This window comes from Chiloscyllium plagiosum, unplaced genomic scaffold (assembly GCF_037043375.1).
Source record: "Chiloscyllium plagiosum isolate Xiang-an unplaced genomic scaffold, Cpla_swu_hap1 HiC_scaffold_4, whole genome shotgun sequence".
Lineage (NCBI taxonomy): Eukaryota > Metazoa > Chordata > Chondrichthyes > Orectolobiformes > Hemiscylliidae > Chiloscyllium > Chiloscyllium plagiosum.
Genome location: NW_028270142.1, coordinates 116,927,020 through 116,953,643, shown reverse-complemented (window position 1 = coordinate 116,953,643; position 26,624 = coordinate 116,927,020). Strand labels below are relative to the sequence as shown.

Here is a 26,624-nt window from a genome sequence, read left to right as displayed (position 1 = left end):
ATCATGCCAGACCGTTGTACAAAGTTTGCATAGTGTGAATTCCAACCAACGCTAACTTGTTGTCTCCGTAAAAGAAAGACTTGAAAGAATTGTATATGATGAGTATCTCTCACAACCGCAGAACATCTCAAGCTACTTTACTGCCTATTAAGTACTTCTGAAGTGTAGTCTCTGTGGCAATGTAGGAATGCTTCATCTTGTTTATTGATTCAATCTGCTTACCTTCTGATCGTATTGCAGAAACTTTTGGAAGTCGTACAGTGTAACTTGACACATCTCAGGCCTTTCGACATTCCTGCATGCAACAAAATAATATTTGGAAGCAAAATATTTAATCATGGACCTGATCATTTAATGAGCTTCGGATCTTTGCTTCTATTGATAAATGGTTTTGGTGCAAGTGCAGTGAATGTTGCAGATGCGACCTGGAACTGAATTCCACATTATCACTAAACATTATGCTATGTTAATACATGTACTTTAAATGGATCAATGGAATTGGTGACATAATTGTGATACTTCTGTGTTGCAGTGCAATATCTATACCTCAAAACAATGAGGGAATGATAAACTGAAAGAGTGCAGAAAGAGTGCTATGTTCTTGTATCTTTGTTACCATTAGGCTGGACTATTCCTGTACACTTTGGACTGGCATCCCATATTCAAAAACTTGAGGTCATCCAAAGCACTGATGTTTGTATACTAAGTTACACCAAATCTTGTACATCCACCACCCATGTTCTCTCTGACCTGCATTTTTCCAATGTAAGCAGGACTTTGATCTTAAAATGTTTATTATTGTTTTCAAATCCCTCACACCTCCCCATCTTTGCAATCTGTTCTGGCCTTATAACCAAGATACACAGACTGTTCTAATTCTGGTTCCTTGTGCATCATCAATTTTGTGTAATGTTTCATTACTGCCCATTCCTTCAGTTGATAAGTTCACAGTTTCAGAATTTCCTGCCTAAAATTGCTTTGTCTCTTACTTTCTTTCTCCTTTAATTGGCTCCTTAAGAAACCTACTTCCTTACCTGCCCTGATAGCTCATGTTGTTTGATAAAACATATATGAAGCATATCGGCAGATCCTGATGCAATAGATGCACTATATAAATACATGTGGTCATTGTCAGCCTTTCTGGTAGCTTGGTAAAGTCATCCAGTTAATTCCCCTCTTTCCCCATGTACTTGCAAGTGTTTTCATTCAACCATTATTTCAATTCTTTTTAACTGTTATAATGCTTCCACCACCCATTGCATTTCAAATTAAATCACTGGCTGCAAAAAAAAAAGTTTCCTTATGATGCCTCTGGTGCTTTTGCCTCAGGTTACTCACCCTTCTGCCACTGGAAATGTTTTCCATTTTTTAAATTCTATTTACTCTTCAACACCCTCTCCAAAACCTTGACACCTTTCCTAAAATGTGAAACCAAAATTAAGCGCACTGCTCCACCTGAAGCCTATCCAGTGTCTACAAAGATTTAACGTCATCATGTTCTATAATGTTATATAAACATTCTGAAGAAGGGTTACTCGGACCTGAAACATTAACTCTGCTTTCTCTCCACAGATGTTGCCAGACCTGCTGAGTTTTTCCAGCATTTTCTTTCTGTTTCTATAAAGGGTTATCATTATATCCTCACTTTTGTATTGTATGCCTCTGCCAACAAAGCCAAGAGAATCTGATGCACTTTATTTGCTTTTATAGCATCTGTCTCAACTTGTCCTGCCACTTTCAAAGATTTATGCACATGCACACCAGGTCATTCTGTTCCTGCATCCCTTTAAAATTGCACAATTTATTTTATGTCACCTCTCCTTATTCTTCCCAGCAAATGTGTCACTTTACACTTTAGTTACTATGTTCCTGCCCACTTCTTCAGTCTGTCTGTGTTCCCCTGCTGTCTGTTATCAATGTTGCAAAACCTAAAATTCCAACAATGAGAAAGGAAGTAGGTGAAAAGCCACTTCAGATATGGGAAGGAAAATTCCTGCATTTATACAGCTCCTTTCATGCTCGGAGGCATCGTGAAGTCTCTAACAGTCGGTGAAGAGTAATGTCTGTTGTGATGTAGGAAGTATAGCAACAGCACTAAGGTGATGACCAGATAATCCATTTTAATTACACTGACAGAAAAATATTGCCTGAAATACCAGGAATAACCTGCAAAACAGTGCTGTAGAGTGGTTTGCATCAATCTGAGAGGAGAAATGGGCTGCTTTTTTATATATTGTTCACGTGAAGGCCACCAATTATTGCCAATCCCTAATTGCCCTTGAGAAGGTGGCATTGACCACTTAATGACTCATTGAAAAGATAACCTCTCCATGATTGCTATATACTCTCAGCCTGAAATGCTAACATAGATCTTGTGCTTATACTTCTCGGATAGGACTTCAAACCCACAATCTTCAGACTGAGGGAAGGCTGGCAATGTTTTGGGTCTTTTGGTTTTCAAACAACTGAACAGTTAGAGAATTCATCTCTTAACTCTGTTCCTCTGGCAAAATTAATTTAATGTCTTATGACTAAAGTTGTATAACAGCTAGCATTATCGCCATCGGAATTTGTATTTTAAAATAGAAGCAGAGGGAGTTTGGTCAGTTCGGTGAAGGTTTCGTTGTAAAAAGCACTCATAATGTCATTCTAAAAAAGCATGTCACTATAATCACGGTAGGAACTCTGCAATGTTGGTAAGGTGGTGAGTTTATGACAGGTAGAGTAAATGAAAATAATGTTATTAGTGTTGTTTTGGCTTCAGACAGAAGAGACAACTATTATCAGTGTTCTGTTCAGAAGAAGCCAGAGAATAGTTCTGCCCAGGATAAGAAGTAACGTAGGCAGAAGTGTCTGCTAGGCTGTGGAGTTTCAAAACTGGGAGAGCATGTATAAAAGTCTTCAAGTTGTTATAAATAATAAAAAGTTTAGGCCCTCAAGCTTAGAAACACATTATATAATTGCCCCACAGTCAATGGAAAAGAAATCATAGAATCCCCACAGTGTGGAAGCAGGCCATTTAGTACATTGAATCCACACTGACCCTCCAAAGAGCATCTCATCTACAACCACCCTCCTGCCCTATCCCTGTTACCCTGCATTCCCCATGGCTAATCCACCTCGACTGTACATCCCTGGACAATTTAGCATTGCAAATTCACCTAACCTGCACAACTTTGGACTGTGGGAAGAAACCAGGGCACCTGGATGAAACCCATGCAGACACAGGGAGAATGAGCAAACTCCACACAGAAAGTTGCCTGAACGTGGAATGAAACTTGGGTCCCTGGTGCTGTGAGGCAGCAGTGCTAACCACCGAGCCTCTGTGCTGCCCCAAAGAAGAGGTCAGTTAAGTCAAAACTTAAGAATTGGGATAGGAGTACAATTTTTTTGCTTTTGAGTCTGTCTAATGGACAGTTTGTTAGTTAGTTTATTATAAACAGACCTTGGATAAGGTTGTCTAGTCATTATGGTTCCAGTTGCAATACCCCAAATTGCTAAGCTCCTGTGTTAGGAAGGATGGATTGGCTTCTTTATTTAGATGCTGCTTTGATTGGTCACAACAAAGTTAATTTTTAAAAAAATCTCTTCGTCCTTCTCCCAGACCAAATGATTCTATATCTTAAAAGGAATCAATTTGATCAGGCTTTCTTGAGTTAAAAAAGATTGAATTTATTAGCTACTAATTACAAGAAGAAATGGGAATGTAATATACATACACAAAGATTAGAAACTAGAAGTGAGTCCAAAAAAAGATACAAGTTAAAAGGGTCATCCTTTGAATCTTTCATGAAAAGCAGATAGTTAAACATTGCAGCTGTTAGGTGACTATTAGGAATAGCATTGACATTGATAGTTGAACAATTGATTTTAAAATTCATGGTTTTGCAGATTAATTGAAATTCTTTTGACCTCGTTCCTTTCAACAGTGGCTAGTTGGCAGCACTAGGAGTGAGAGAGAATATTTTTTTCTCTTCCCTTAATGGATGTTCCAAGCTGTGACCTTCACAGCACACTAGTCCCCAAACTAGGAAAAAAGGCAACTAACACAACAGTGATTTTGGATATCTCTAAACGGTAAACACAAATATATTTACAGGAGAGAGCATCCTGCTGAGAGAGGCTGATAAACAGCCTCTTATTATTTTTTTTTCCCTTTCGCTCATTCTGCTTGAAGATTCCCTGACTATGTCCAGATGCGACATTCCATATGTCCACTAAAGGACTCTGTAGACCATCATGAATGATCATCCACAATCTCTTTGCTTTTGGTTGAACCTGTCCTCTTTTAAAGAAAAACATATGCTAGAAATAATAGTTGAATGAGTCCATAGGTGATCCAGGGCTATGATCTACAATTACGACACTGTGTTTACCTGGTTTTCTTGCATGCATCCCAAGCTGCTATCAGAGTGATCAGAGTGGGGAACACTCACATCACTACATCGGGGTTGCTGAGTGCATCTATAGCACCTGTACTCCTAGGTGCACTGAAATGAATTAATTCAGTTGTCATGATCCTAGTTGATGGTAATACTGGACAAGTCAGATCCCAGAGTGAAATCTGGCTTGATAGACCATAAGTTTTACTTTACAATTTGGTTACCATGTTGTTAAGTCACTGAACATGTTCTCAAGAGGCTGCCACTGTATTTTTCACAAAAGAACATGGAAGTTTCTTAGATATATGAGGAAAAGTCACGAACAATATTTACCATGTAAGAGTTATTTGAAACAGTCTTATTGCAAATTTCAGAGATAAAGGTTAAATCATTTCACCTTCAACCTGACAAATACCTAAATCTCAGTGAAGGGTCACCTTGTTTCCCCATTAAGGTTCAGAAACGTGGAAGAAGAGTAATATCAGACTAAAAACATTAATTCTGTTTCTCTCGCCATGGATGCTGCCAGACCTGTTGAGCTTTACCAGTATTCTTTATTATTATTACACATTGAAGTTCCCTGCTCAGTGGGCAGAGCTGTGTTTGGTTTTGTTTTTGGAAAATTTCTGCACTCAGTTGATGCTACTTCTTTAGTTAATGTTTCTTCCTGAGACTGTTCAACAAACTACTGACACAACTCATTTATTTCTTAATAAATTCTTTAAACTCATTTTCCATTACCTTCTATTTCTGTAACAGACACACACACACAATGGTTTAGACATTGCTAAACTGCTCAATTGATGTTACAGACATTTTTTCCTGAATGACTAGCCTCTCTCTGCAAGAAATCTGCATACCTTCTGGATAGTTCTGTTTTTAAAATAAATTATTTTTGTCTCTGTCTCCCTGTGTCATAAAACACCATGTTGCTCGGGACTCATTTTTTTTTCTCTCCCATTTATAAGGCACAAATTTAATCACCTCAGGGTTTTGAAAGCCCCATTAAAGTGCACATGAGTGATCCCAGCGCCACTCACAGACCCCAAAATTTAAACTGAAACAGCATCTCCCCTTCTTAACACAGATAGTATAGATGCACAAATCAAAGTTAAAGCTATGAGTGATTCTATCCACTTTGGAATGGAAGTCCCAAAATAATAATAATATGTGATGAGCCCACAGATATTTACTCAACTCTGTTCAAAAGGGGCTGCTTTTACAAGCCTTGAAATAAATGTCTCAGCACAATGGTGACTGGACAGAATTTTACAGATCCACACAAGTTATAGGAAAGATATTATTAAGCTAGAGAAGGCTCAGAAGAGATTTGCCAGGATATTACTGGGTGTGGAAGATTTAGTTATAAAGAAAGGCTGGATAGGCTGGGACATTTTCCACTGGAGCATAGGAGATTGAGAGGTGATCTTACAGAGATTATAAAATCATGAGGGGAATAGATAGGGTTAATGGTAGATGTCTCTTCCTTACAATGACCAAGACTAGGGGGGGGCATGCTCTTAAGATGAGAGGAGAGAGATTTAAAAAAGATATGAGGGGCAACTTGTTTACACAGAGAGTGATTTGCGTGTGGAATGAGCCTTCTGAAAGTGGTGGATGTGGGTACAATTACAATGTTTAAAAGACATTTCAATAGATACATGAATAGGAAAGATTTGGAAGGATATGGGCCAGGAGCAGGCAAGCGGAACTAGTTTGGGATTACCGTCCAGCATGGACTGATTAAATGGAATGCCCTGTTTCCATACTGTATAACTCTATGACTCTATAAGTGTCTTTTCCAATGGGGGGTAAGGAGCCTGTAAAATTTCCATATGGCCTTGCTGACACTTACCCTCCCGTCCTAACTTGTCTGCAATGTCACAGGGGAAGCAAGAAGGGCTGAGGGCAAACCGTCCAATCTCACATAAATTATTCATTAATTTCAGGGTTGCTGTCTGCTCCAGCTGTAACTTTGAGACCAGCGGGAGGGAAACAGTCAGTGACGGAGGGAAGCCAGGCAAGTATTCCTGCTAGGGTGAGACAGGGGGAAGGGGGTGCTTCCATCACTAGTCCCCTCTCAAACGTGGACCCCTCCCTTGAAGGAATGAACTTCTCCTACCTAAACCAGACAGGTTGACTCTTGCACAAACTGGAAGCTACATACAATAATACACAAGGCGATGTTCTTTGCAGACAGAAAGAACAGGTTTAAGCAGAATGAAATAGGTGACAGCCATTCTCTGATCCTTTCCTCAGGACCATAACAGGCCAAATCAGAGTCACTCTGTCTGGTTTAAATTTAAACAAAGCTTGGCAGTTAATTTTCGATCATCATCTGACTGATGCATTCTCCATGGCAACACCTCTACCAGTCAGAATCCATTTGCTAATTAATCAGCTCTCTTTCTCATATAGCTTGCCTTTATATTGGTATTCTTGCAAATATCTTTACAAAAATAAGAGAAAAGATTCAACAGTTTGTGGATTGGAAATTTTTAACTAGCTGTTTTACTGTATAACCCTAGCAGTCAATGGTCAGTACTAAGTTTAAGAGCACAATTTTAGAATAAAGAATGTATTTTTTTCCAGAATGACGAGTAGAAAGAGGTGGAATTGAAATTCTCCCATCAGTGAAAAAAAATTACAAGGATGGCTCCAAATATGAGAAACTTCAGTGACGAGAATAGATTGAAGAAGATGGGGCTGTTCTACTCGGAAAGAAGGATGCTGAGATCAGATTTGAAAGAAATTTTCAGAAACATGAATGAGCTGAATAAAGTTGATATGGATAAGCTGGTCGCACTCACAATTGAAAAATGAACAAGAGGACATAGATTTATAGCGATTGCAAATGAAGTGATGATGTTGCGAGGAAAAACATTTTTCACACAGTGAGTAGTTAAGATATGGAATGCACTGCCTGGAAATGTAGTGGAGGCAAGTTCTATTGAGGCACTCAAGATGATCATTTGGATAGAAATAATGTGCAAAAATATGGGGTAAAGGCAAGAGACTGGCACTAGCTAATGGGCCAAATGACCTCCTTTGTGTCATGCAGAGACTGTGATTCTGTGATCATTTGAAATGGGCATAGAAGTGAGTGATAAGATTAAACCTAGACTAAACCTAACACACTTGCTTATCAGTCAGAAATATTTGTACTTTCAAATAGTAAAAGTTGTTTAAAGGTATGACAGACTGACTGGTCTCCTTCTGTGCTGAGTACATCCACGATCCACAGATGCTACAGTTCTCAATTGCCTGGATCATCTGCATTGATGTTTCATATAATATGTTCCAAGGAAAATCAATACATTCAGTAAAAAAGAAAACAATAAAGTTGGCCAGCTGAAAATTAAACCTGATTATGTTCAAAAAGAGCTTGAAATTAGATGTTCAGAGGGTGATTGTGTCAAAAGTTCATTTTTAAATAATGTAAGGGCAAGGGTCAAAACTATTTTTAAAAAATCAGAACAAATTCAAACCAATGAGAAGCTCCTTACCTCAGAGGAAAAGACAGCTCCAACTGCTCTATTATCTGTACACATAAAAGGAAAAGTTGCATCATCAGACACTGACCAGCACTTAGCAATTAGTTACATTGTGCAGTGTAATTGAGAGATTCACGTGGTTTATTTATTGAACAGCCACTGAATATCTGAGAGAGGTGAATATGGACAGAGTCTAACTAATGTGATCAGCTGACATCTGTGTCGAAGTAATGGATTACAAAGAGTAATCGAGAGGATATAATCTAAGTGAAAGAGGGCAGATTTGTTTCAGTATATAAACCTAAGACATTTTAACAATAGGTACATAGGAACCGGAGAGATTCCGTCCATATATATTATAAAATATTACATTAAATGTATGCATTAAATGACCTTGTATGCATAACGTGGAGATTTCTTATGCAGCACATGTTATCAAGGAATAGGGATCATTGATATTCCAGGGAATAATGGATCCTGTGGTTACAGTGTACAACAAATGCATATGTTATATGGAAATAGCAAGAAATAGCATCCTGCATATGGGCTTGAAAATAACTAACCATGGACACATTTTAAGGTTAGAGAAAGGGCAACAAGGATTCACTCAATGTGCTTGAAGTCAGTCTAATGCTCAAAGTTAATACTCACTGATTTCTGTGCATCAAACAACAGGTTTCTGTAGAAAAGAACGAATTGTGCATAGTTCATGTCCATCCTTGTGTCCACTTCCTGTCAGAGAGATGAAGAAAGCATAGGTTCAATGAATTCACAGCCTCTGTACACATTTAATGGCTGAAGGTGCTTTGTGCTACAATATCAGAAAAGACTGTATGTGATTTGGCCAATCCAGTTCATCCCTTCCCTATACGCCATGTACATATTGCTCTGTCATAATCCTCTGAATTTATTAAGTCTATCTGGGTGAGCAACGACCTGGTATGGCAACTATCTGTCCAGGAACATAAATAACTTCAAGGTTGTGTGCACAGCCCAGACCATCATATGGACTCCATTTACATTTCTCGTTGCTGCAGAAAGTCTGCCAATGCCATTAAAGAACCCTCCCACCATGGTTATGCTCTCTTTCAAGCACTTCCATCATGCAGAAGATACAGACACTTGAACACACGCACCAACAGGTTCAAGAACAGCTTCTTCCCTGCTGTTATTAGACTACTGAATGGACTTTCTAACTTCAAATAATGTTGACCTTGTTAATGTTGATCTTGCAGTGTAACCTATATGCCTCACTCTGCGTATGCACCTTATAATCTGTACGTTCTTACTTGCTATGATCTGGCTGTACAGCTTGCAAAGTTTTTCACTGTACTTAGGTGAACATGACTACAATAAAACAAATCAAATCAAATCACTTTTGAATAAAATTTCCAAAAGATTATTTTGCTGATCCTAGCGTTTATGTAGCAAATGCTCAAGGGTATCAATGTAGCATGATAACCGACATTATTGATCTGCAAGCAATTATGTCTTACACATGATATTCCCAAAATCCCAACTGGACCAGATCTATGGTGTTGCAGTGAATTTAATCTGTCTTTCCATGTGTTCTGATAACCTTAAATCTCTTTCAGATAGCCTTTAAAGAAATTAATTAACATTATCATCATTATAACAAAATGTCAACACAATATTTATATGATTTTAGCACAATGTCAACACCATATATTTAGCATCAATATTGTATTAATTTAGTTTCAGGATATCATTGGAACAGCATTGATCAACTGGTAACAATAGCACATCATTACCACATTACTAGTCCTGTTTTATTACAGCACTATCAAACAGTACTAAAAAGTACTAACACTCTCCGCATAGTATCAACACAGTAGTAGTTTCATACTTCATTTTTATTTTTATTTCTTCACAGGGTATTAATTACCCATCCCTAATGATAGTGTTTTAGTGTAGTAGTTACATGGATGCTCACAAAGCATTAGCATAATATTGATAATAGCACAATACTAGCATAAGTTTAGTCCAGTGTTAATCTAGTGCTATAAAAGTTAATTATAATTAACATATAACTAGCAGAGGGCTGCATCTCTGAGGAAGGGCATGTGCCCGAAACGTCGAATCTCCTTTTCCCTAGATGCTGTCTGACCTGCTGTGCTGTTCCAGCAATAAAGTTTCAGCTTTGATCTCCAGCGTCTGCAGACCTCACTTTCTCCTGCATCTCACTGCAGCAGAGTAAGCGAAAGGGTGAAATAGTTCCAACAAGCAGCGTATTTTACATACTGTGGGCAGTATTACCAAAGGCAGAATGGGATCGTTACCTTTACAAGAGAAGTCTTGCCCTTCCAAACCTGCTGGCTAATCTGGCTGGAAGTTCCAGCAGTCCTGCTAACACCAAAAGCTCAGGGGTAAGGTGCTGCTGGTACTGCAAGCAGCCGTGAACGTTACAGCAAGTTACATGTTAGATATTGGACAGGATAACATGCTACATTAAAGGGTGATTTTTCAGCACCATAAACGTGAAATGATTGAATGAAAAATGTCAAGTTGCTATCATCTCGCCAGACCATAAGGCTGCTCTCTAATTTGAGAGAGATGACTGGTGGCAATTTAACTAGCAGGCCACCACACTGCAGACTCAGCAAGCAGTTGACAAGGAAAGCCCTTCATTATAAGCTCAGCTAGTACAGGGACTGAACCCACACTGTTGGCATGACACTGCTTTGCAAACCAACCACCTAGCCAACTCAGCTAAACCAATCCCCATGGAAAATGAATGGGTGTCAGCATTTCATGACTCACTTCCTAGAAATAAAAAAAAAGTAAAAATTTTAAAAGTGAATCTACTAACAATTGTATTTGGCTCCTAGAAATACAAGTTATATATAAAACCAGAGCTGTGGGCCCTTGCTTTTTTATTTCCTCCTAACAGGTGCATATGAATTATCCCGTTCATGTGGGTAACTTAAGGTAAAAACTTAACACAGCACACTGCAATTATGTGGTTGTGTTATAGGACTGGTGTATTGTTTGCAAGTGTGGAATCAGCTTACAAAAGCACAGAAGAAAGTGCAAAGTCAAATCTATTAATGTCAAATTAGCTAATATAATCATTCTTCTAGAGTTACAATAAATCAATGGTACCAAGGACATATCTCAAGAAGTAGCATCATCGCCAGGGCAATAGGAATCTGATTCCTCTAATACTACACTGGGGAAGTATAGGCCTTACATTATTCTGCTGTTAATGTTCCACTGAGTCAACACCCTGTAGGAATCATGGTTATTCCAAACCTGACAGTTTTTTCTCCCATCTTCAAAAATGTAAAATGCATCTCTGAGTTATTGGGATCCATATGAAAAACTTTGCAGCTGAAAGGACTTGTGATACATCACAACATGTTATGTGCTTTCATGAATTAAAGATTATAATTGAGGGACATCTATATGACCTTTACAGTCATGAGGACACTACAGAATATTAACAACTTGATTGTGATCTTACCACAGAAAAAGTTCTGTGAAGAATGGATGAATTATATATTTTCATATTTACACTTGATCACTGTACATTCCAAAGCAAAAGTACCTTTCATACATAAATACATCAATCAATTTGCACATCGCAATTTCTCCACAAATTGTAAACGAATGAATGAATGACCAAGTAATCTGTTTACTTTGAGGAGGTAATGAAAGCCAAGGAGATCAGATTCTATTTTCTAAACCATTCTTATGGGATCTTTTCCAGCCTGCCCCACATCCCTTCCCAAGCAGATGAACTTTGACATAAAGTCATTAATATCTAACATTCAATTACACTCTTTTGTTGTGAAGCTTCCAACATTCTGTGAAGATAGCCCTTGCTAAACAGGCCAGAGCTGTCTTGTTCCAACTTTAAGACTTGTCTCTGAACACATGGTTTGGATTCAAACGTTAGTTTGGCCATACATAGCCAAACATCTGATAGGCATAGGCCAAAAAGGAGGTGATGGTGCAGTGATATGTCATTGGATTCAGTAATCCAGATGTACGGACTAATATTCTGGGGAAATAGATTTGAAGCAGATATAATACTTGAGGTCAGTTTAAAAGAAAATTACAATTAAAAGCTAGTCAAATAATGTAATCATTGTCAATTGAAAATTCCATTTCGTTCGCTAATGTTTTTTAAGGAAGTAAATCGAACAAGATTCCAGACCCAAAGCAATGTGTTCTGCTGTTAGTAAGCCAGATGGGCAACAAATGTTGGCCTTGCTAGTGACGCCCAGATCACACGACAGAATAAAACTAAATTCAAGACTGAGCAAATGTTGACTTTAATTTCAGGTAAAAAGTAAAAAAGTGTGGCACTGGAAACACTTTTGCCCTAAACATTGACTTGCATACTCCTTGGAAGTTGCCTGACCAGCTGTGCTTTTCCAGTGCCACACTTTTTCACTCTGATCTCCAGCATCTGCAGTCCTTACTTTCTCCTTTAGTTTCAGTTAAGCCTACTTTAAGAGATATACACATGAACTGGAGAAAATTAGGGGCAATAATAATGGGCATGGAATTGGCATTAATTGGATAGTCTTTTCAATAAATTAATTCAGGCACAATGGGTGGAAGAGCCTCTTTCTGTGCTGTAAAACAATGTAGTTCTAAGGCCACAGTTCGCGGTTGCTGTTGGAATGAAAATGTCATAGTTTTATTGACAATGTACTTAAGGAAAATGGAGGTGGTCTGGTTTTCCTTGAGAGCTTCCTGATCTGTCAATGTTGGGCATTGCAGCAAGTCCTGGCATAGCCTCAGTCAAGGAATAATGTGATGGTGATTCTGAGAACCTTCTATTCTCAGTCATGGGATTCCTCAGAAAAATCGCAATATTGCAAATAGAACTCAAGAAAATCTTTCTACTTACCAACAGCCTGTCCCGCAAGAATCTCATATTTGGGACTCTGTAGTTAACTTGAGGAAGCATGACCTTTAGATCCTTCACTGTGATACTGAAAAAGAAACATCAGTACACATATTTAATAAGCACACAACACAATAGCACCACACAAATAGATAGCAGCCAGTGAAGGTAAAGGGAAGGTATAAATAAGTGAAAGACAGAAGGGTAAGGTGAATGGATGTCTGAGTTTAAAACAACAGCAATGTGTACTTAAATGGGATAAAATTTCAGTTGCATCACACTGTAAACTTTTGCTAGAAATTCTATGCCTTACAATCTTATACTCCACAACTACCTGATGAAGGAGCAGTGCTCCAAAAGCTAGTGCTTCCAAATAAACCTGTTGGACTATAACCTGGTGTTGTGTGCTTTTTAATTGTGTACTTAAATAGCACCATTAGCACAGCAAAACACCCCAAGGCTCTCTACAGGTGAAATTAAACATTTGACCACAACCACATAAAGAGATATTAAAGCAGAATAAAATGTAGGCATTTGAGATACTTTAAAGGCCTTAAGCACTGAAGACCCAGCCATCAATGATAAGCTAGTTCAAATCAGGGAGGTGGAAAAGAACAGAATTGCAGGGTAGCACACAAGTTGTAGGGCTGGTGGAAATTACAGAGACAAAGAGGGCTGAGAGAATGGTAAGATTTTGAATTGAGGATGAAAGTTTTCAAATCAAGGTGTTGGTGAACTGGGTAACATGGATGTCAAAAAGAACAGGGATGATAGATGAACAGGACTCAGTGCAATTTAGGGTACAGGAAGTAGAGGTTTGGATGACCTCAGGCTTATAGAGGGGAGGAATTAGAAAGATAGCTTGAAATACATTGGATTAGCAGGTTTTTCAGCAGCGGATGAGTTAATCAGAATAGAATTTAGTGTTCTTCTGTATGTCACTTTAGTGATGGTGCAAATATGCGATCAGAAGCTTACCTCAGTATCAAACACAGTACCAAGGTTGCAAGGCAGTCTTGGTTCAGTCTCAGAAAGAGAGAAAGAGCGAGAGCAAGAGAGAGACTTAAGTCAGTGCCTAAGGAACAGCGTTATTGGCAGACAGCACTGACAAGGGGTTTGAGGAGCATATCAGTATTCAATCAAAACGAAATTCAGCACCTCTGGTACTGGATATCAGACAAGCAGTCAGGCACTGAAACAGAAGTGCATGGGTTAAGAGTTATTTGTGAGTATGTTCCATTTGGTCCGATGTTAAAGTGGTGCTATTTTCATCAAATGGCAGTATATGGTTGAGAAATTAAAGGGGTCAACTAAGGGGGAATACCAGCGACAGTGGTCTGGAACTGGGAAGAAAGACTTGAGAAACCATTGGAGGTTGAATCTCTGAAATGAGTCAAAGGGAGTAGGAAGGCAGGAGAGAATGATAAAGGGTAAGAATTGGTGAGAACCTGATGACAGAAAAGGGTTAATGGTTTGAGGATGCAATGGGAAGAAAAGGTGAGTGGGGACTAAATGAATAGCAGACAGTAGGAATGAATGAATGGTTTAAGATTTTAATGGAAAAAAGGCAGAGGTTAGAAATGAATGAACATCAACCGCATCATCTAGTTATCACTCTCAATCTGGTTTATGCACTTCACCTTTCATATGCCTCAGGCTACAACTCCTATTCTTCTACTTCTGGTTGAATTGCAAACTCTTGAATGAAGATAGAGTTATTGAGTCCTTTATTGGTCTGTTGTAATCATACCAGCCTCCACCACTTTCTCTGGCAGCTCATTCAATACATGCAGCACTCTCTGTGTGACACGTTGCCCCTTAGGTTCCTTTTAAATCTTTCCCCTCACACCTTAACCCTATGCCCTCTAGTTTTGGACTCCCCCAGCCCAGAGAAAAAAACCTTGTCTGTTTACCCTATCCATGCCCCTCATGATTTTATAAACCTTTCTAAGACTTCTTCAGAGATATTCCAGATATCTGCATGATACTCCAATGAAAATAGCTCCAGCCTAGTCAGCCTGTTCCTATAGCTCAAACCCTCCAACTCTGGCAATATCCTTGTAAATTTTTTTTTCTGAACCCCTTTTGAGTTTCACAACCTCCCTTCTATAGCAGGGAGACCAGAATTGTACCAATGACAGCAGCAAAGAGAAGAATATGCCAAAGAGTATCTGTACCAGAATACAACTCTATTTGGCTCCACTGCAAACCTCAAAGTGTTCTGATCCTGGGTTAGAGTGGTGCTGGAAAAGCACAGCAGGTCAGGCAGCATCCAAGGAGCAGGAAAATCGATGTTTCAAGCAAAAGCCCTTCCTGATGAAGGGTGCTGCCTGACCTGCTGTGCTTTTCCAGTACCACTCTAATCTAGACTCTGATTTCCAGCATCTGCAGTCCTCACTTTAGCCCTGCTCTGATCCTGTCCCACTGAAGCTGAACTAACTCTTCATTAGGTCACAGAAAAAGTGTATCACTCACATTGAACAGTTTTGATGGCAAACAGTTTTCTCCAGCAGCTTAAATAGGCTATTTCCTGATTGAATACCTTGGTGAAATAAATTAAGACAATGTACGTTGGCCTCCTTTTATCTTATAGCTGCTGGACTGTAAAGACCATGTCAGTTATAGATCTTCCAGTTTGGAAACCACACTGGATCTGCAGCCTGACAAAGTCTTGAGCAAATACTGTACCCATGATGCACAGTAGCGAGGTGCCTCAATGGTTGTAATCACCACGACAGTCACCTTTGTTCTTGCACAGAATCACAATCTTTGCATCAACATATCCTAAGATACTACCCTCTCTCTTCAGCAGTGACAGTAATGTTTATACAGATGCTGGAGGAATGTTGGTTTCACATAAGTGATGAGTTCTGGTGTTATAACATCAGTATGTAAAGCTTTGTCTGTGGCAATTGAGTAAATAGCTTTGCTAAGCTCATCCACTTTGAGTCTGATATCCAGCTCTGCTATAACAGGCAGGTTTTCTAAGTTGTTTAGAGTTTCTGTGGTTAGCCTTCTTCCTTGAATAGAACTCAAGGTCATGTTCCATCCATCTCTCTAAATGTTTATTGCATTCAACAATGATCTCCCTTTGTTTTCAATTTATATATTTATTTTCTTTGCTGACCACCCTGTTGTGTTTTTTTGATCCCTTCATACATTTTCCTACCATTTCCTGTGTTGAAAAACATCTGGATATTCTGGCAAGTTGATAACCAGTAGTAACTGGTGCAATACCTAGCAGTCTGTTGGAATGTACTTTCAGCAACTCATTGTGCATGTAATATCTGCTCCTTCAGATCTTCTAGTAACTAATAACAGCAGATACAGAGCTTTATTTTACTCCTGTGTTGTCCTGTGCTTTAAACCAACACTGCTACCTACCCAGAATATCTCCAGCTATGTATGTAACTCCATTATTTGAGATTATACAAGTTATCAAGTATAGCTCTCTAATGTGATATCTAAATTTATCTCTTCACATGCTCATTCTAAATTGTTGCTTGCTCTCACTGATGTCAGCCATAGAATAAGTTACATCATCAATGTTACAATCTCATTAAAGTCTGGTCCAATATAAAATCAGTTCTTTCCCATTAACAGAGGTATTGATTTTTCATGCCTTTAGTTTTGTCTTAATCTACACTCATTTGTTTTGAGTGTAGTTTTAATCTACACTCAAAACAAATGTCAATTCATGAAATTTGCATCATGCCAACTTTTGCATGGGGTCGGGTTTATATAATGAACAGAGGCAAGAGTGTGGTGCTGGAAAAGCACGGCAGGTCAGGCAGCATTCGAGGAGAATTGATTTTGCCCGAAACATTGATTCTCCTGCTCCTCGGATGCTGCCTGACCTGCTGTGCTTTTCCAGCACCACACTCTCGACTCTGATCTCCAGCATCCGCTGTTCTCACTTTCTCCTATATAATGAGCAGAAAAAGGTTTAGGCAAGGTTTTTGCAGAATCAACGGGAAAACTCAAAGCAAACTCAAAGGTATCATCAAAGCTGGTATTGAGTTGCTGGCATCAAAGTTTCATCAGCCATTTGAACTTAACATCAACATGGCACAGTAGTTAGGCAAAATTTTGGCATATATCCAGGATACTCCTGACTGGAGACTGTTTCTAATAATAATTGTTGTCTTTCGGTGTGCATTTACTGTAGTAAGCAGAGTTACGACAGTAAAGGACAAGAGCTATCAAATGATGACCATAAAGCCATTCTCGATTGTCAGAAAAAAATCTGGTTTACTAATGGTCCTTTAGGGAAGAAATGCTTAACTGGTCTGGCCTACATGTGACTCCAGACCGACAGTGCTCTGTCTGTAGGCCCGTGGAACATAGACTCAGCATAATTGAGCAACTGAGACTAACAGGTTTTCCAGAAATCTGACAGATGATGAAAGATTGACATTAAAAGGGCATTGCCCGTCAGAGCTTTCCTTTCACAAGACAGATAGCCATGCATGCAAACCGTATTCTCGTTCCAAACAGTGATTGGAATTTAAATTTGCCAGGTTTTACAATATTTTATATTTGGCAGGAGTCTAACGTGGGAGATTTCAACCTTCTGTCTTTTTGCCTTAATCTTCTACAGATGTGAATTATGCTGATAATTCCCAAAATATCTTCTGGTCTCTTCACTGGAAAATAAGGGTAGATTTTTTAAAAATCATTCACAGGATGTGGGTGTCACTGGCTTGGCCAGCATTTATTGCTCATCCCTAATCTTAACCAAAGGGCAGTAAAGAATCAAGAGATTGCTGTCGGTCTGGAGTCACATGTAGGCCAAACTAGTTAAGGATATCTAAAGGACCATTAGTAAACCAGATATTTTTTTTCTGACAATCGAGAATGGCTTTATGGTCATCATTTGGTTCTTCTTACTTTGTTTGTGGAGTTCAAATGCTTCATCTGCCATGACATGAATTCATACTATAACACATATGTGTATCTTTCTCTCATTTTGTTTTGATTCAAGAATGTAAGGTACTTAGAAGTATTTTATTCTCAAGTATAATATAGCTCCATAAAGGACTTCTAATCACTCTCTTTGCTTTTCATTATAAGTTTCACTCTTAACTCTGAATGTTTCTCTAGTCCTCATGGTTTATAGAAAATTTTAAGTTATTTTGAGATGATGATAGTTTCAAATGGACTATAGGCAATTCAGAATGGAGAAAATCCCGTTTGATTTCCAACAAAACAAATGGCTGCCAGTTCAATTACATCCATTTTCTGCCATTGGACAAAGTCAAAATTGTGCCAAAAACCCAACTTTTAATAGAGAGTTTTCCCTATCAGTACTTATGTTGAGATATCCCTGTGTTCATCAAAAACAATTGCTTTTTTTTGTTCCCAATACATTTCAAATTTCACAGCCAGGTGAGCTGAGAGAGAAAAAGAAATATTTAAAGGTATAGTAATAGACTCATTCTAAGATGTTTTGTGCTATTGATTAAACGTTGGACACCCTCCCAACCCCCATTGTTATCTTTCTATTTATCTGAGACACTTGTCTGTCTTGGTGTTTATTCTTCCCACCTCCACCCTGAACAACCTGTCCCCATCTCTCCAGCATCAGTAGTTGCAACCTTCCCAACAACTTCCAAATATAAACAAGGCTGAGACTTCAATGCTGTACTGAGAGAGTATATAAATCTTAGGGTGTTGTCATTTGGATGCAATTTTAAACTAAATCTACCAGCTGGGAGGAAACTAAAAATGCTATTATACTATTCAAAGGAAAGCAGGGAGACCTGACTAATATTTACCCTCAACAAAATTGTATGACTGGTTACTTATTTCATTGCTGATTGAGGTAACTTGTATGAATCTTGTCTGCTATATTTCTTTGGAATTCATAAATATAGTGTGGTAGATGTTTTATATATGGACTTTCAAAAGGTATTTGATAAGATAATTTTTAACAGACATATTCAGAAAAAAGAAATAAATGGTATGAAAGGTATAGTGGTAACTTGTGTTCATAATTGATTACGGGAAGGAGGTAGTGAGCATTAGTCAATGGAGATTTTACGGACTGGAGAGAGATATACAATGGGGAACCACAGGAGTCACTATTAGGACAATTACTTTTCTTATATAGCAATGTTTTGACTTGGGCATAAGCCACATAATGTTAAAGCTTGTGGCGTTCACAAAGCTTGGCAATGCAGTACATAGTAATCAGTGGATTAATCAGCCATCCAGAAGCAAGGACTCAAGGTTCAGACAGGCTTCTGTGCCTGCAGATGTTACTCCAAGATGTTGTGTTGCCTCCCTGGGGATAATGGTCAGGATGTCATTGAACAGTTGCAAGGCATTCTGAAAGGAAAGGGCAAACAGTCAGAGGTCATAATTCACATTGGTACCAATGACATGGCTAGAAAGAAGGATGAGTCCCTGCAGCAAGCATTTAGGGAGTGTGAAAAACATGACCTGGAGGGTTGTTACCTGTGGAGTACTGCCAGTGCCATGCACTAGTGAATACAGCAACAAGTGGATACAACAGATTAATATGTGGCTGAAAAGTTGGTTGAAGGGAGGAAGGCTTTAGATTCCTGGATCACTGGGTCATTTTCTGGGGATAGTGATACTTGTACAAGTTCTGATGCAACAGGACCAACACACAGTGAAGGCTAAGGCAGGTACCGATTGAGATGAACAAAATTATAAGGGTCATAGATAGGGTGGATAAGAATACTTTTTCTTCCCTTAATTGAGAGTTAAATAACCAGGTGCAATAGATTTAGTTTAAATAGTAGGAGATTTAGAGTAGATTTAAGGAAAAATATTTTTACTCAGAGCTACCTGGAACTCATCTTCTGAGAGGCTGGTGGAGGCATGAACCATCACATCATTTAGAATTATTTGGATGATCACTTGAAGCACCATCGTGTACAAGGCTAAGCACCAAGTGCTGGAAAATGGAACTAGAATGTATGGGTGCTTGATGACTAGCACAACAGATGCCAACGGCCAAAGGGCCTCATTCTGTGCTGTATACTCACTGAATCTATGACTTTGAGACACCCACAGTCTTTCAGCTGCACATCGTTGTCACTGTTTCTTTCTCAACTGTAGTCACTACTGTCCCAGGCAATACTCTCAGCATTGTTCTGCTCATACATCATTGTGCTTCAGTATTGAAATAAATTCAGTATTTTTAGTGGTAGAGCAGAAAGCAGCAAAGACAGGGTAACTGACATTTCTCCATGATGGGGTATGATTGCTCCTGCCCTATTTTCCTGTCGCAGGATATTGCTGGGTGAGTAGGTATACTTCTCTCCACTTCGCAAAATATTTATCTTGGGACAATGACTGTTTTTAATACTGATTGTTAAAGACAGGAATCCAAACCAATGGATCTTGCCATTAAAAATGAGCTTCTCTGAAATAATGTTTGACTCCCAGAAGGCCGATATATATTTTAAGATTTGGTTTGGGGTTTGAAGGCTGTGCAGGGCCCCTCTAGCCACAGTGCTATAGCAACGATTTAGATTCAGTGCCAGAGCAACTGAGTGATTTCCTGAGAGATGGAGCAGCATTATCTTCATTTATCATTGGCGTAAAGGGATGATGTGCCCTGCCGACATCTGCCCTGCAATAATGCAGTGTGAAAAAGACTCACCAAGGGAGGCTACCCGGACTGGAACGTTTAGGTTATAAGGAGAAGTTGGTTAGACTAGGACTTCTTCCACTGGTGCGTAAGAAACTGAGGGGTCACCTTATGGACGTCTATAAAATCATGAAGGCATAGATAAGGTAGATAACCAAAAGCTTTTCCCCATGATAGGGGAGTCTAAAACTAGAGGGCATAGGTGAGAAGGGAAGAGATACAAACAGTCCAGGGGGGCAACCTTTTCAACAGAGGGTGGTGAGTGTCTGGAACAGGCTGCCCAGGAGTAGTGGTGGAAGTGAATACAATTTTGTCATTTAAGAAATATTTAGACAGATACATGGATCATTGACTCTGAGGGAAGACACGAGGATGGCATTATGTCATGTTAGGGTAAAATAATGCAATAGTTTGTGTGATGCATTGTGAATCCTGGAATGAAGAGATTCCTGTTCTTCACTTTACAAAAAAAAGGACACAGTGCAAGGGAGACGGTAGATAAAGGGTAAAATAGCCATCATTTCTTCCTTGATACCTGTGGACTTCCTTGGAGTAACAGGCTCTGGTAATTGTCCAACTCTCTGCAGGACTTGCAGTAATCAGGACAAACCCAGGGAAAGCAGATTGCCTTAATAATTCAATCATAAAATGGCAAACATCAGATCTGTGCTGTCTTATGCAAACCTAATAGCATGGCAAAGTTCTATAAATCATGAAAAGGAGCCATGAGGAAATAGTCATGATTCGGAGATGCCGGTGTTGGACTGGGGTGTACAAAGTTAAAAATCACATAACACCAGGTTATAGTCCAACAGGTTTAATTGGAAGCATACTAGCTTTCGGAGCGACGCTCCTTCATCAGGTGACTGTCTTCCGAAAGCGTCGCTCCGAAAGCTAGTATGCTTCCAATTAAACCTGTTGGACTATAACCTGGTGTTGTGTGGTTTTTAAATGAGGAAATAGGGTTGTCTCCAATCTGCAAGGTCATGTTGCAGGAAAGTAACAGGAGGCAGAAGAAATAGTGAAAGTCTCAGAAGTCGGGTCCTCAATCACATGTAGAATAATGTTTGACACTTGGTGAGGAACGTATCACATGTGAGAAGATGATGGAGGCACTTAATGTCCCCTTTGAGATGCAAAGGTCGGCAGCAGTCACCCTTTATGACGTTCTGTCACTTTTGTAATGTGGAAACATGGCAGCCAATCTTTACTCAGCAAACTCTCACAAACAGCAACATGATAATGGCCAGGTAATCTGTTTTGTTTGTGATGTTGATAGAAGGATGATTATTGGCCAAAACACAGACATAACACCCCTACTGTTCTCTGAAACAGTGCCCTGGGATCTGTTACAGCAAGAACAATAGGCAGATGAAGCCTCTGTTTAACATCTCATCAGAAAGTTAAAGCCTCTGACAGTGTAGTACTCTCTCAGTATTAGATTGTCAGTCAATACTTTTATATTCAAGGCTTGAACCTGAAACTTTGCAGTAAGGCAATGAAGGACATTAAGGCATGGAAAAAAGGGAGGGAGGGAGGTAAGGGAAACAGTAAGAAATGAAAAGACAGAAAGCAGCAAGCAGAGAAGTTAGAAACCAGAGAAGGTAGGAGGGTTGGTGCTAGAACAACTGATAATTAGGACACAAGGGTGAATGTCCTATTCTTTGTTGAATAGTATCGTGATCCTTTTATTCTCGTCTCAGAGGGCAGACTGTAGTTTGTTTGGATTGTTTATCCTTGTGTAGCAAAGTGTAAAATCTGAATCACAATAGTTGGAGTGTGACACCTGGGGTGTAATGTATGTGCCATGACGGCCTGAATGTGGTGTGCACAGCAGGATTCCAGAAATGTATGCGTGATACACAGTTAAATGGACATAGGTACTTTGTTAGCTTCTATGAAGAATTGACCATGGATCCTCTCGGTGATCCCATTACAAAATAAATTAGGAAAGGAGAAATACTTCTTGATAGTACATGATGCTAAACTAGCAAAGGTGAACTGAATTAATTTTATTCAAATTATATTTTGGAACTTTCTTAATATTTCAACTTTGATAATGTAGTGTTTCTTTACAGAATGAGCAAGGGGTTGTTGAGTATCTTTAGCTTATTGGCAGGGATAGTGGTGTGGGATGTTATTATAATTGAGTTATTGTCCAGAAGAGAGGTCATTGTTAAGGAATACCAATGGTAAGCTGAAATTGGTCGAGTGGAGAAACCATTGTGAGAAAGCAAGGCTCATAGCACAAGGACACAAACCAAGTTGAAAGAAAGAGACAAAAATAGAAATTGCTGAAAAAACTCAGCAGGTCTGGTAGCAGCTGTGGAGAGAAATTAGAGTTAATGTTTCGGGTCCAGTGACCCTTTCTCAGAACCCTGAAAGAAGAGAAGCTGAGGAAGTCAAGAGATTGTGATCAGATGCACATCCCAATTCGCCTTATCCAATGAGAAGAAATTGACGGTAAATGCCTTGTTTCAAAGTGATCATTAAAACACAGAGCAACCTGTTGCTCAGCTTCCTGTTGATGGTAATGGGTTCACTGATAAAAGCCAACTTCGTTTGAACCCAATGCTCTGTTTTCTGGTCACAAGTGATTCTCTGAATGGAGATTTGTAAGTGATGATACAACTCTTTGAACGAGAGTTCTCTGGTCACAAGGGACAACCATTGCTGCTGTGAAGTGTTCCATTAAGACCCTTTCAAGAATTGATGCTGGTAACTAGATATCCAAATTTGTGGTATCCTCCTAGAATGCAGAGCAGTGGAAATGACCCGCAGTCTGACCTTGTGAGATCAGCTGAGTTTGCAACATCTTCTACTTCCTGTTAAACTTGAAATTGAATGCTCCCAACTTTTCTGTTTTTAGTACAGGTGGGTGTCTCCATTTTGACAGCTGGTGAGACATGACAGGAAGCATCTATTTCTGTTGAAACATTCAGAAATGTGTGTGTGAGTGCTGCGTATGTGTGCATATGTGTGTGTGCACGTGCGCGTGTGTGTGTGTGAGAGAGAGAGAGAGCGAGAGAGATAAGCCAGTGTGCCCTCTCCTGAGCACTATCCACTGACTCAAACTGAATGTTGGAATTCTGTATGAGCCATACCCACATACTCATAGACATATAGCATGTATCACAGAAGCTGGGGCATAGTAATATATAGAATCCAGTCACTGTTTCCTCAGCTGATGGTCAGGGAGGTGCAGCAAATTGATTTTTAAAAAATAGTGATTCCTAGCTGAGTAACTTATTTGGAAAGAAGACAGAAGGATTGAACTCAGATGCAATGTTCACAATTCATTCCTATCTCAAACCTCTTCGCCAAAATCCACTGCATCAATAATTAGAACATTTATGAAAGAGGAGAAGGCCATTTGGCCCATTTTATCTGTATCAGCTGCAGAAGAGCTATTCAGCTTGAACCCTTTTTCCAGTCTTTGCAGTCCTTTGCAAACTAAACACACAACACAACAGATACGTTGGAATTAAAAAAAACAGAGAAAAAGCAAAGAAACTTAAACATCTCCGGCATTCATTGGGGAATGGTGAAACCCTTCCAAATGTCAAAACCCGTCTGCAGCTCACCTGTTTTCTTTGTTCCTATCCATCAGATTAAATTGCTTCCTGAGCCATCTGAAAGGAGAAGACAGCCAACGTTAGTCAGTCTCAGAGGAATGCAGTTGTGTGATGGTTGTACTCGATTTGTACACTACTTCCAGTATACTGTGCAAAAGTTGATTTCCATCAAAATACATCTTGTGTCTCTAACATCCTCTGGTAGCTAAAACATCCAGGTAAAGTTCCTCAGGATAGCGGTGTCCATGTTTATTCAAGTGAAGTGCTCCAACTTGCAACATTCACTGCTCTATTGTCATTTAAAACCAGCCCTCAGAAATTGTTGACCACTTCAAAAACCTGGCACATTACAACATGGCTCCCAATAGACCCTAACCTCCATTATTAGATATACAAGGATCATATCTTACCTTTCTACCTGGAGGGGTGTCGGAGATTTCTGGGTGTCCTGAACCAGCCAGTTCAATCCTGTTACCCAGAAACTGATATCGTCTTCATTGAATGCTGTAGACAATGAAAATCATCATCACTAAAAAGTACTTTGAAAAGATTTATTTCATTTAAACTTCTTTTTCAGATTCATGCATTAAAGGTGAAAATTTAGGGCCGATAAATAGAGCACCTTTGACTTCAAGCATCATGTGCTACAGCCAGCATTCCACGTCATAAAATAAGCAATACACAGAGAATCGTCCTCCGCATTGTAATTACGTATCCCAAACTCTGATTGAGAACAACTCTTCTCATCAGTAGCATATCTCTCAATTTCCTTCAGTAGCTGTCTTATATTGGAAATTGACAACTTAGTGTATTACATAAAGGTCAAGCCACTTCAGTGACCAACAGTGAAAGGTTGATTTTGAGATGCGACTCACAGACAGGACAGACTGGATAAGGACAGCAGGTTTATTTCCTTAAAGGGCATGTATGAACCGTTTGCCTTCTGTAACAAGCTGATAGCTTAATAGACATCGTAACTGACACCAGAGTTTATTTCTATATTTTCATTTTTTTTTAAACTTATTGTCCACAAAGGCATTGTAAGGAATCTACCAACTGGCTCAGACCTGATCCACATAATGATCTTTCAACAGGCACTTGTATTTTCTTATTTCTCTCAAACAAAGTTAAAAGGATTGTAAGAAGTGGTTAACACAATTTCATGACAAAATGATTGGAAAATTTAATATAAACCGATGTAATACATAAATTTGCAATTATACATTGCTTTTCGGCTATTAAATGTCCCATAGCTCTTTACAGGAGTCTAATCAGATAAAAACTGACAACTGGCCAAAGAAAGATACAGAAGGAAAGGTGACCAAGGATTGACAAAAAGATTGATTTAAGGAGTTTGTTAGGAGTCGGGGGGAGATAGAGAGAGGTGAAAACTTGGGAAGGTCCAGAGAGAAAATGGGGTGGCACAGTGGTTAGAACTGCTGCCTTGCAGTACCAGGAATCTGGGTTCAATTCCAGCCTTGGGTGACAGTCCATGTGGGGTTAGCACATTCACATTATGTCTGTGTGGGTTTCCTTCCACAGTCCAAAGATGCATGCTGGCCATGCTAAATTGCCCATAGTGTCCATGGATGTGTAGTTTAGATGAATTAGTCATGGGAAATGCAATGTTACAGGGATAGTGTAGAGGGGTGAGTTTGAGTGGGATGCTCTTCAGAGAGTCAGTGTAACTTGTTAGGCTGAATGGCCTGTTTCCAAACTGTAGTGATTCTATATTTTTAAAAAAAATCAGAACTTGAAGAATCTTTACACCTGAAGGCATGCAATCAATTGTAGGCAAAGAAAATGAAGACAGCGTGAAAGGATAGTGTGAGAGGAACACAGTTGTCAGACAAGTTTTAGGTGTACAAGAGGTTACTGAGGTATGGAAGGGTGAGATGGAGTCAATGTTGGCAATGAGAATTTTTAACATTGAAGCATTGAAGCATTGATGGACTAGGGACCAAAAACGTTAAGCAAATTCAGGAAGTAATGAGTGAATGGAATTGGATTCTGCATTCATCACAAATTGCTTAGCATGCTGAGGGAGACCCCTTTCTGCTGTGTGGTTTTCTGCCTACATCCATGAGTGTTGGTTCAAGACAGACTGGTTGACGAGCAGGCAAAGTCAAGAACTGACTTCAGGCTTGGGTTTCTTTGTAACTATTTCATGAACCCAGCACCCACATGCTTCTCTGCACGCTTCGACTATTCACATGACTAGACATCAGCTATCTGCTTCATTTTTGACATTGCTCATTTCTTTCTCAACTTTGCCCACACTGTGCTATTTATGACCAGTGAGAAGCAGCTCCATGACATCGCCACAACGTTACTCCAGAGTCCTAAAGACCTAGCAAAGCAGATCATTCTTCAGAACATTCAGTGTTTTATTTGGTTAAGATATTCCTCAAAGTTAGAAGCGTATCACATAGATTGGCACACCATTCACATCCCTTTACTAATAATAAATTCATACAGTGCAAACAATGAAATTCTATTAAGGAGTGTATTGGTATATATGGCCTTTCAAAGGATGTATGAGTTTTGCTGCAGTGTTATACACAAAGATAAAGTGAAGCTCTGAGTGTTACGTATTAGATATAGTTATCAAAAAAACTGAGCTCCAGATCATTGCTGGAACAGTCAAGAAAATGGGCCTTTTACTAAATA

General features: G+C 39.2%; 1 protein-coding gene across 2 annotated transcripts in view; it reads right to left on the bottom strand.

Annotated features, from left to right (window-relative positions):
* LOC122548917 (1-phosphatidylinositol 4,5-bisphosphate phosphodiesterase gamma-1-like) overlaps nucleotides 1-26,624 on the bottom strand; it is a 206,006-nt gene that overhangs the window by 75,662 nt on the left and 103,720 nt on the right. For both annotated transcript variants that reach the window (XM_043687891.2, XM_043687892.2), the window contains exons 3-8: nucleotides 24,365-24,458; nucleotides 23,964-24,011; nucleotides 12,759-12,843; nucleotides 8,528-8,608; nucleotides 7,889-7,923; nucleotides 223-295 (exon numbers count right to left, since the gene is read on the bottom strand). In XM_043687891.2, coding sequence (XP_043543826.1) covers nucleotides 223-295; nucleotides 7,889-7,923; nucleotides 8,528-8,608; nucleotides 12,759-12,843; nucleotides 23,964-24,011; nucleotides 24,365-24,458 — 416 coding nt within the window. The remainder of the gene's footprint in view (nucleotides 1-222; nucleotides 296-7,888; nucleotides 7,924-8,527; nucleotides 8,609-12,758; nucleotides 12,844-23,963; nucleotides 24,012-24,364; nucleotides 24,459-26,624) is intronic.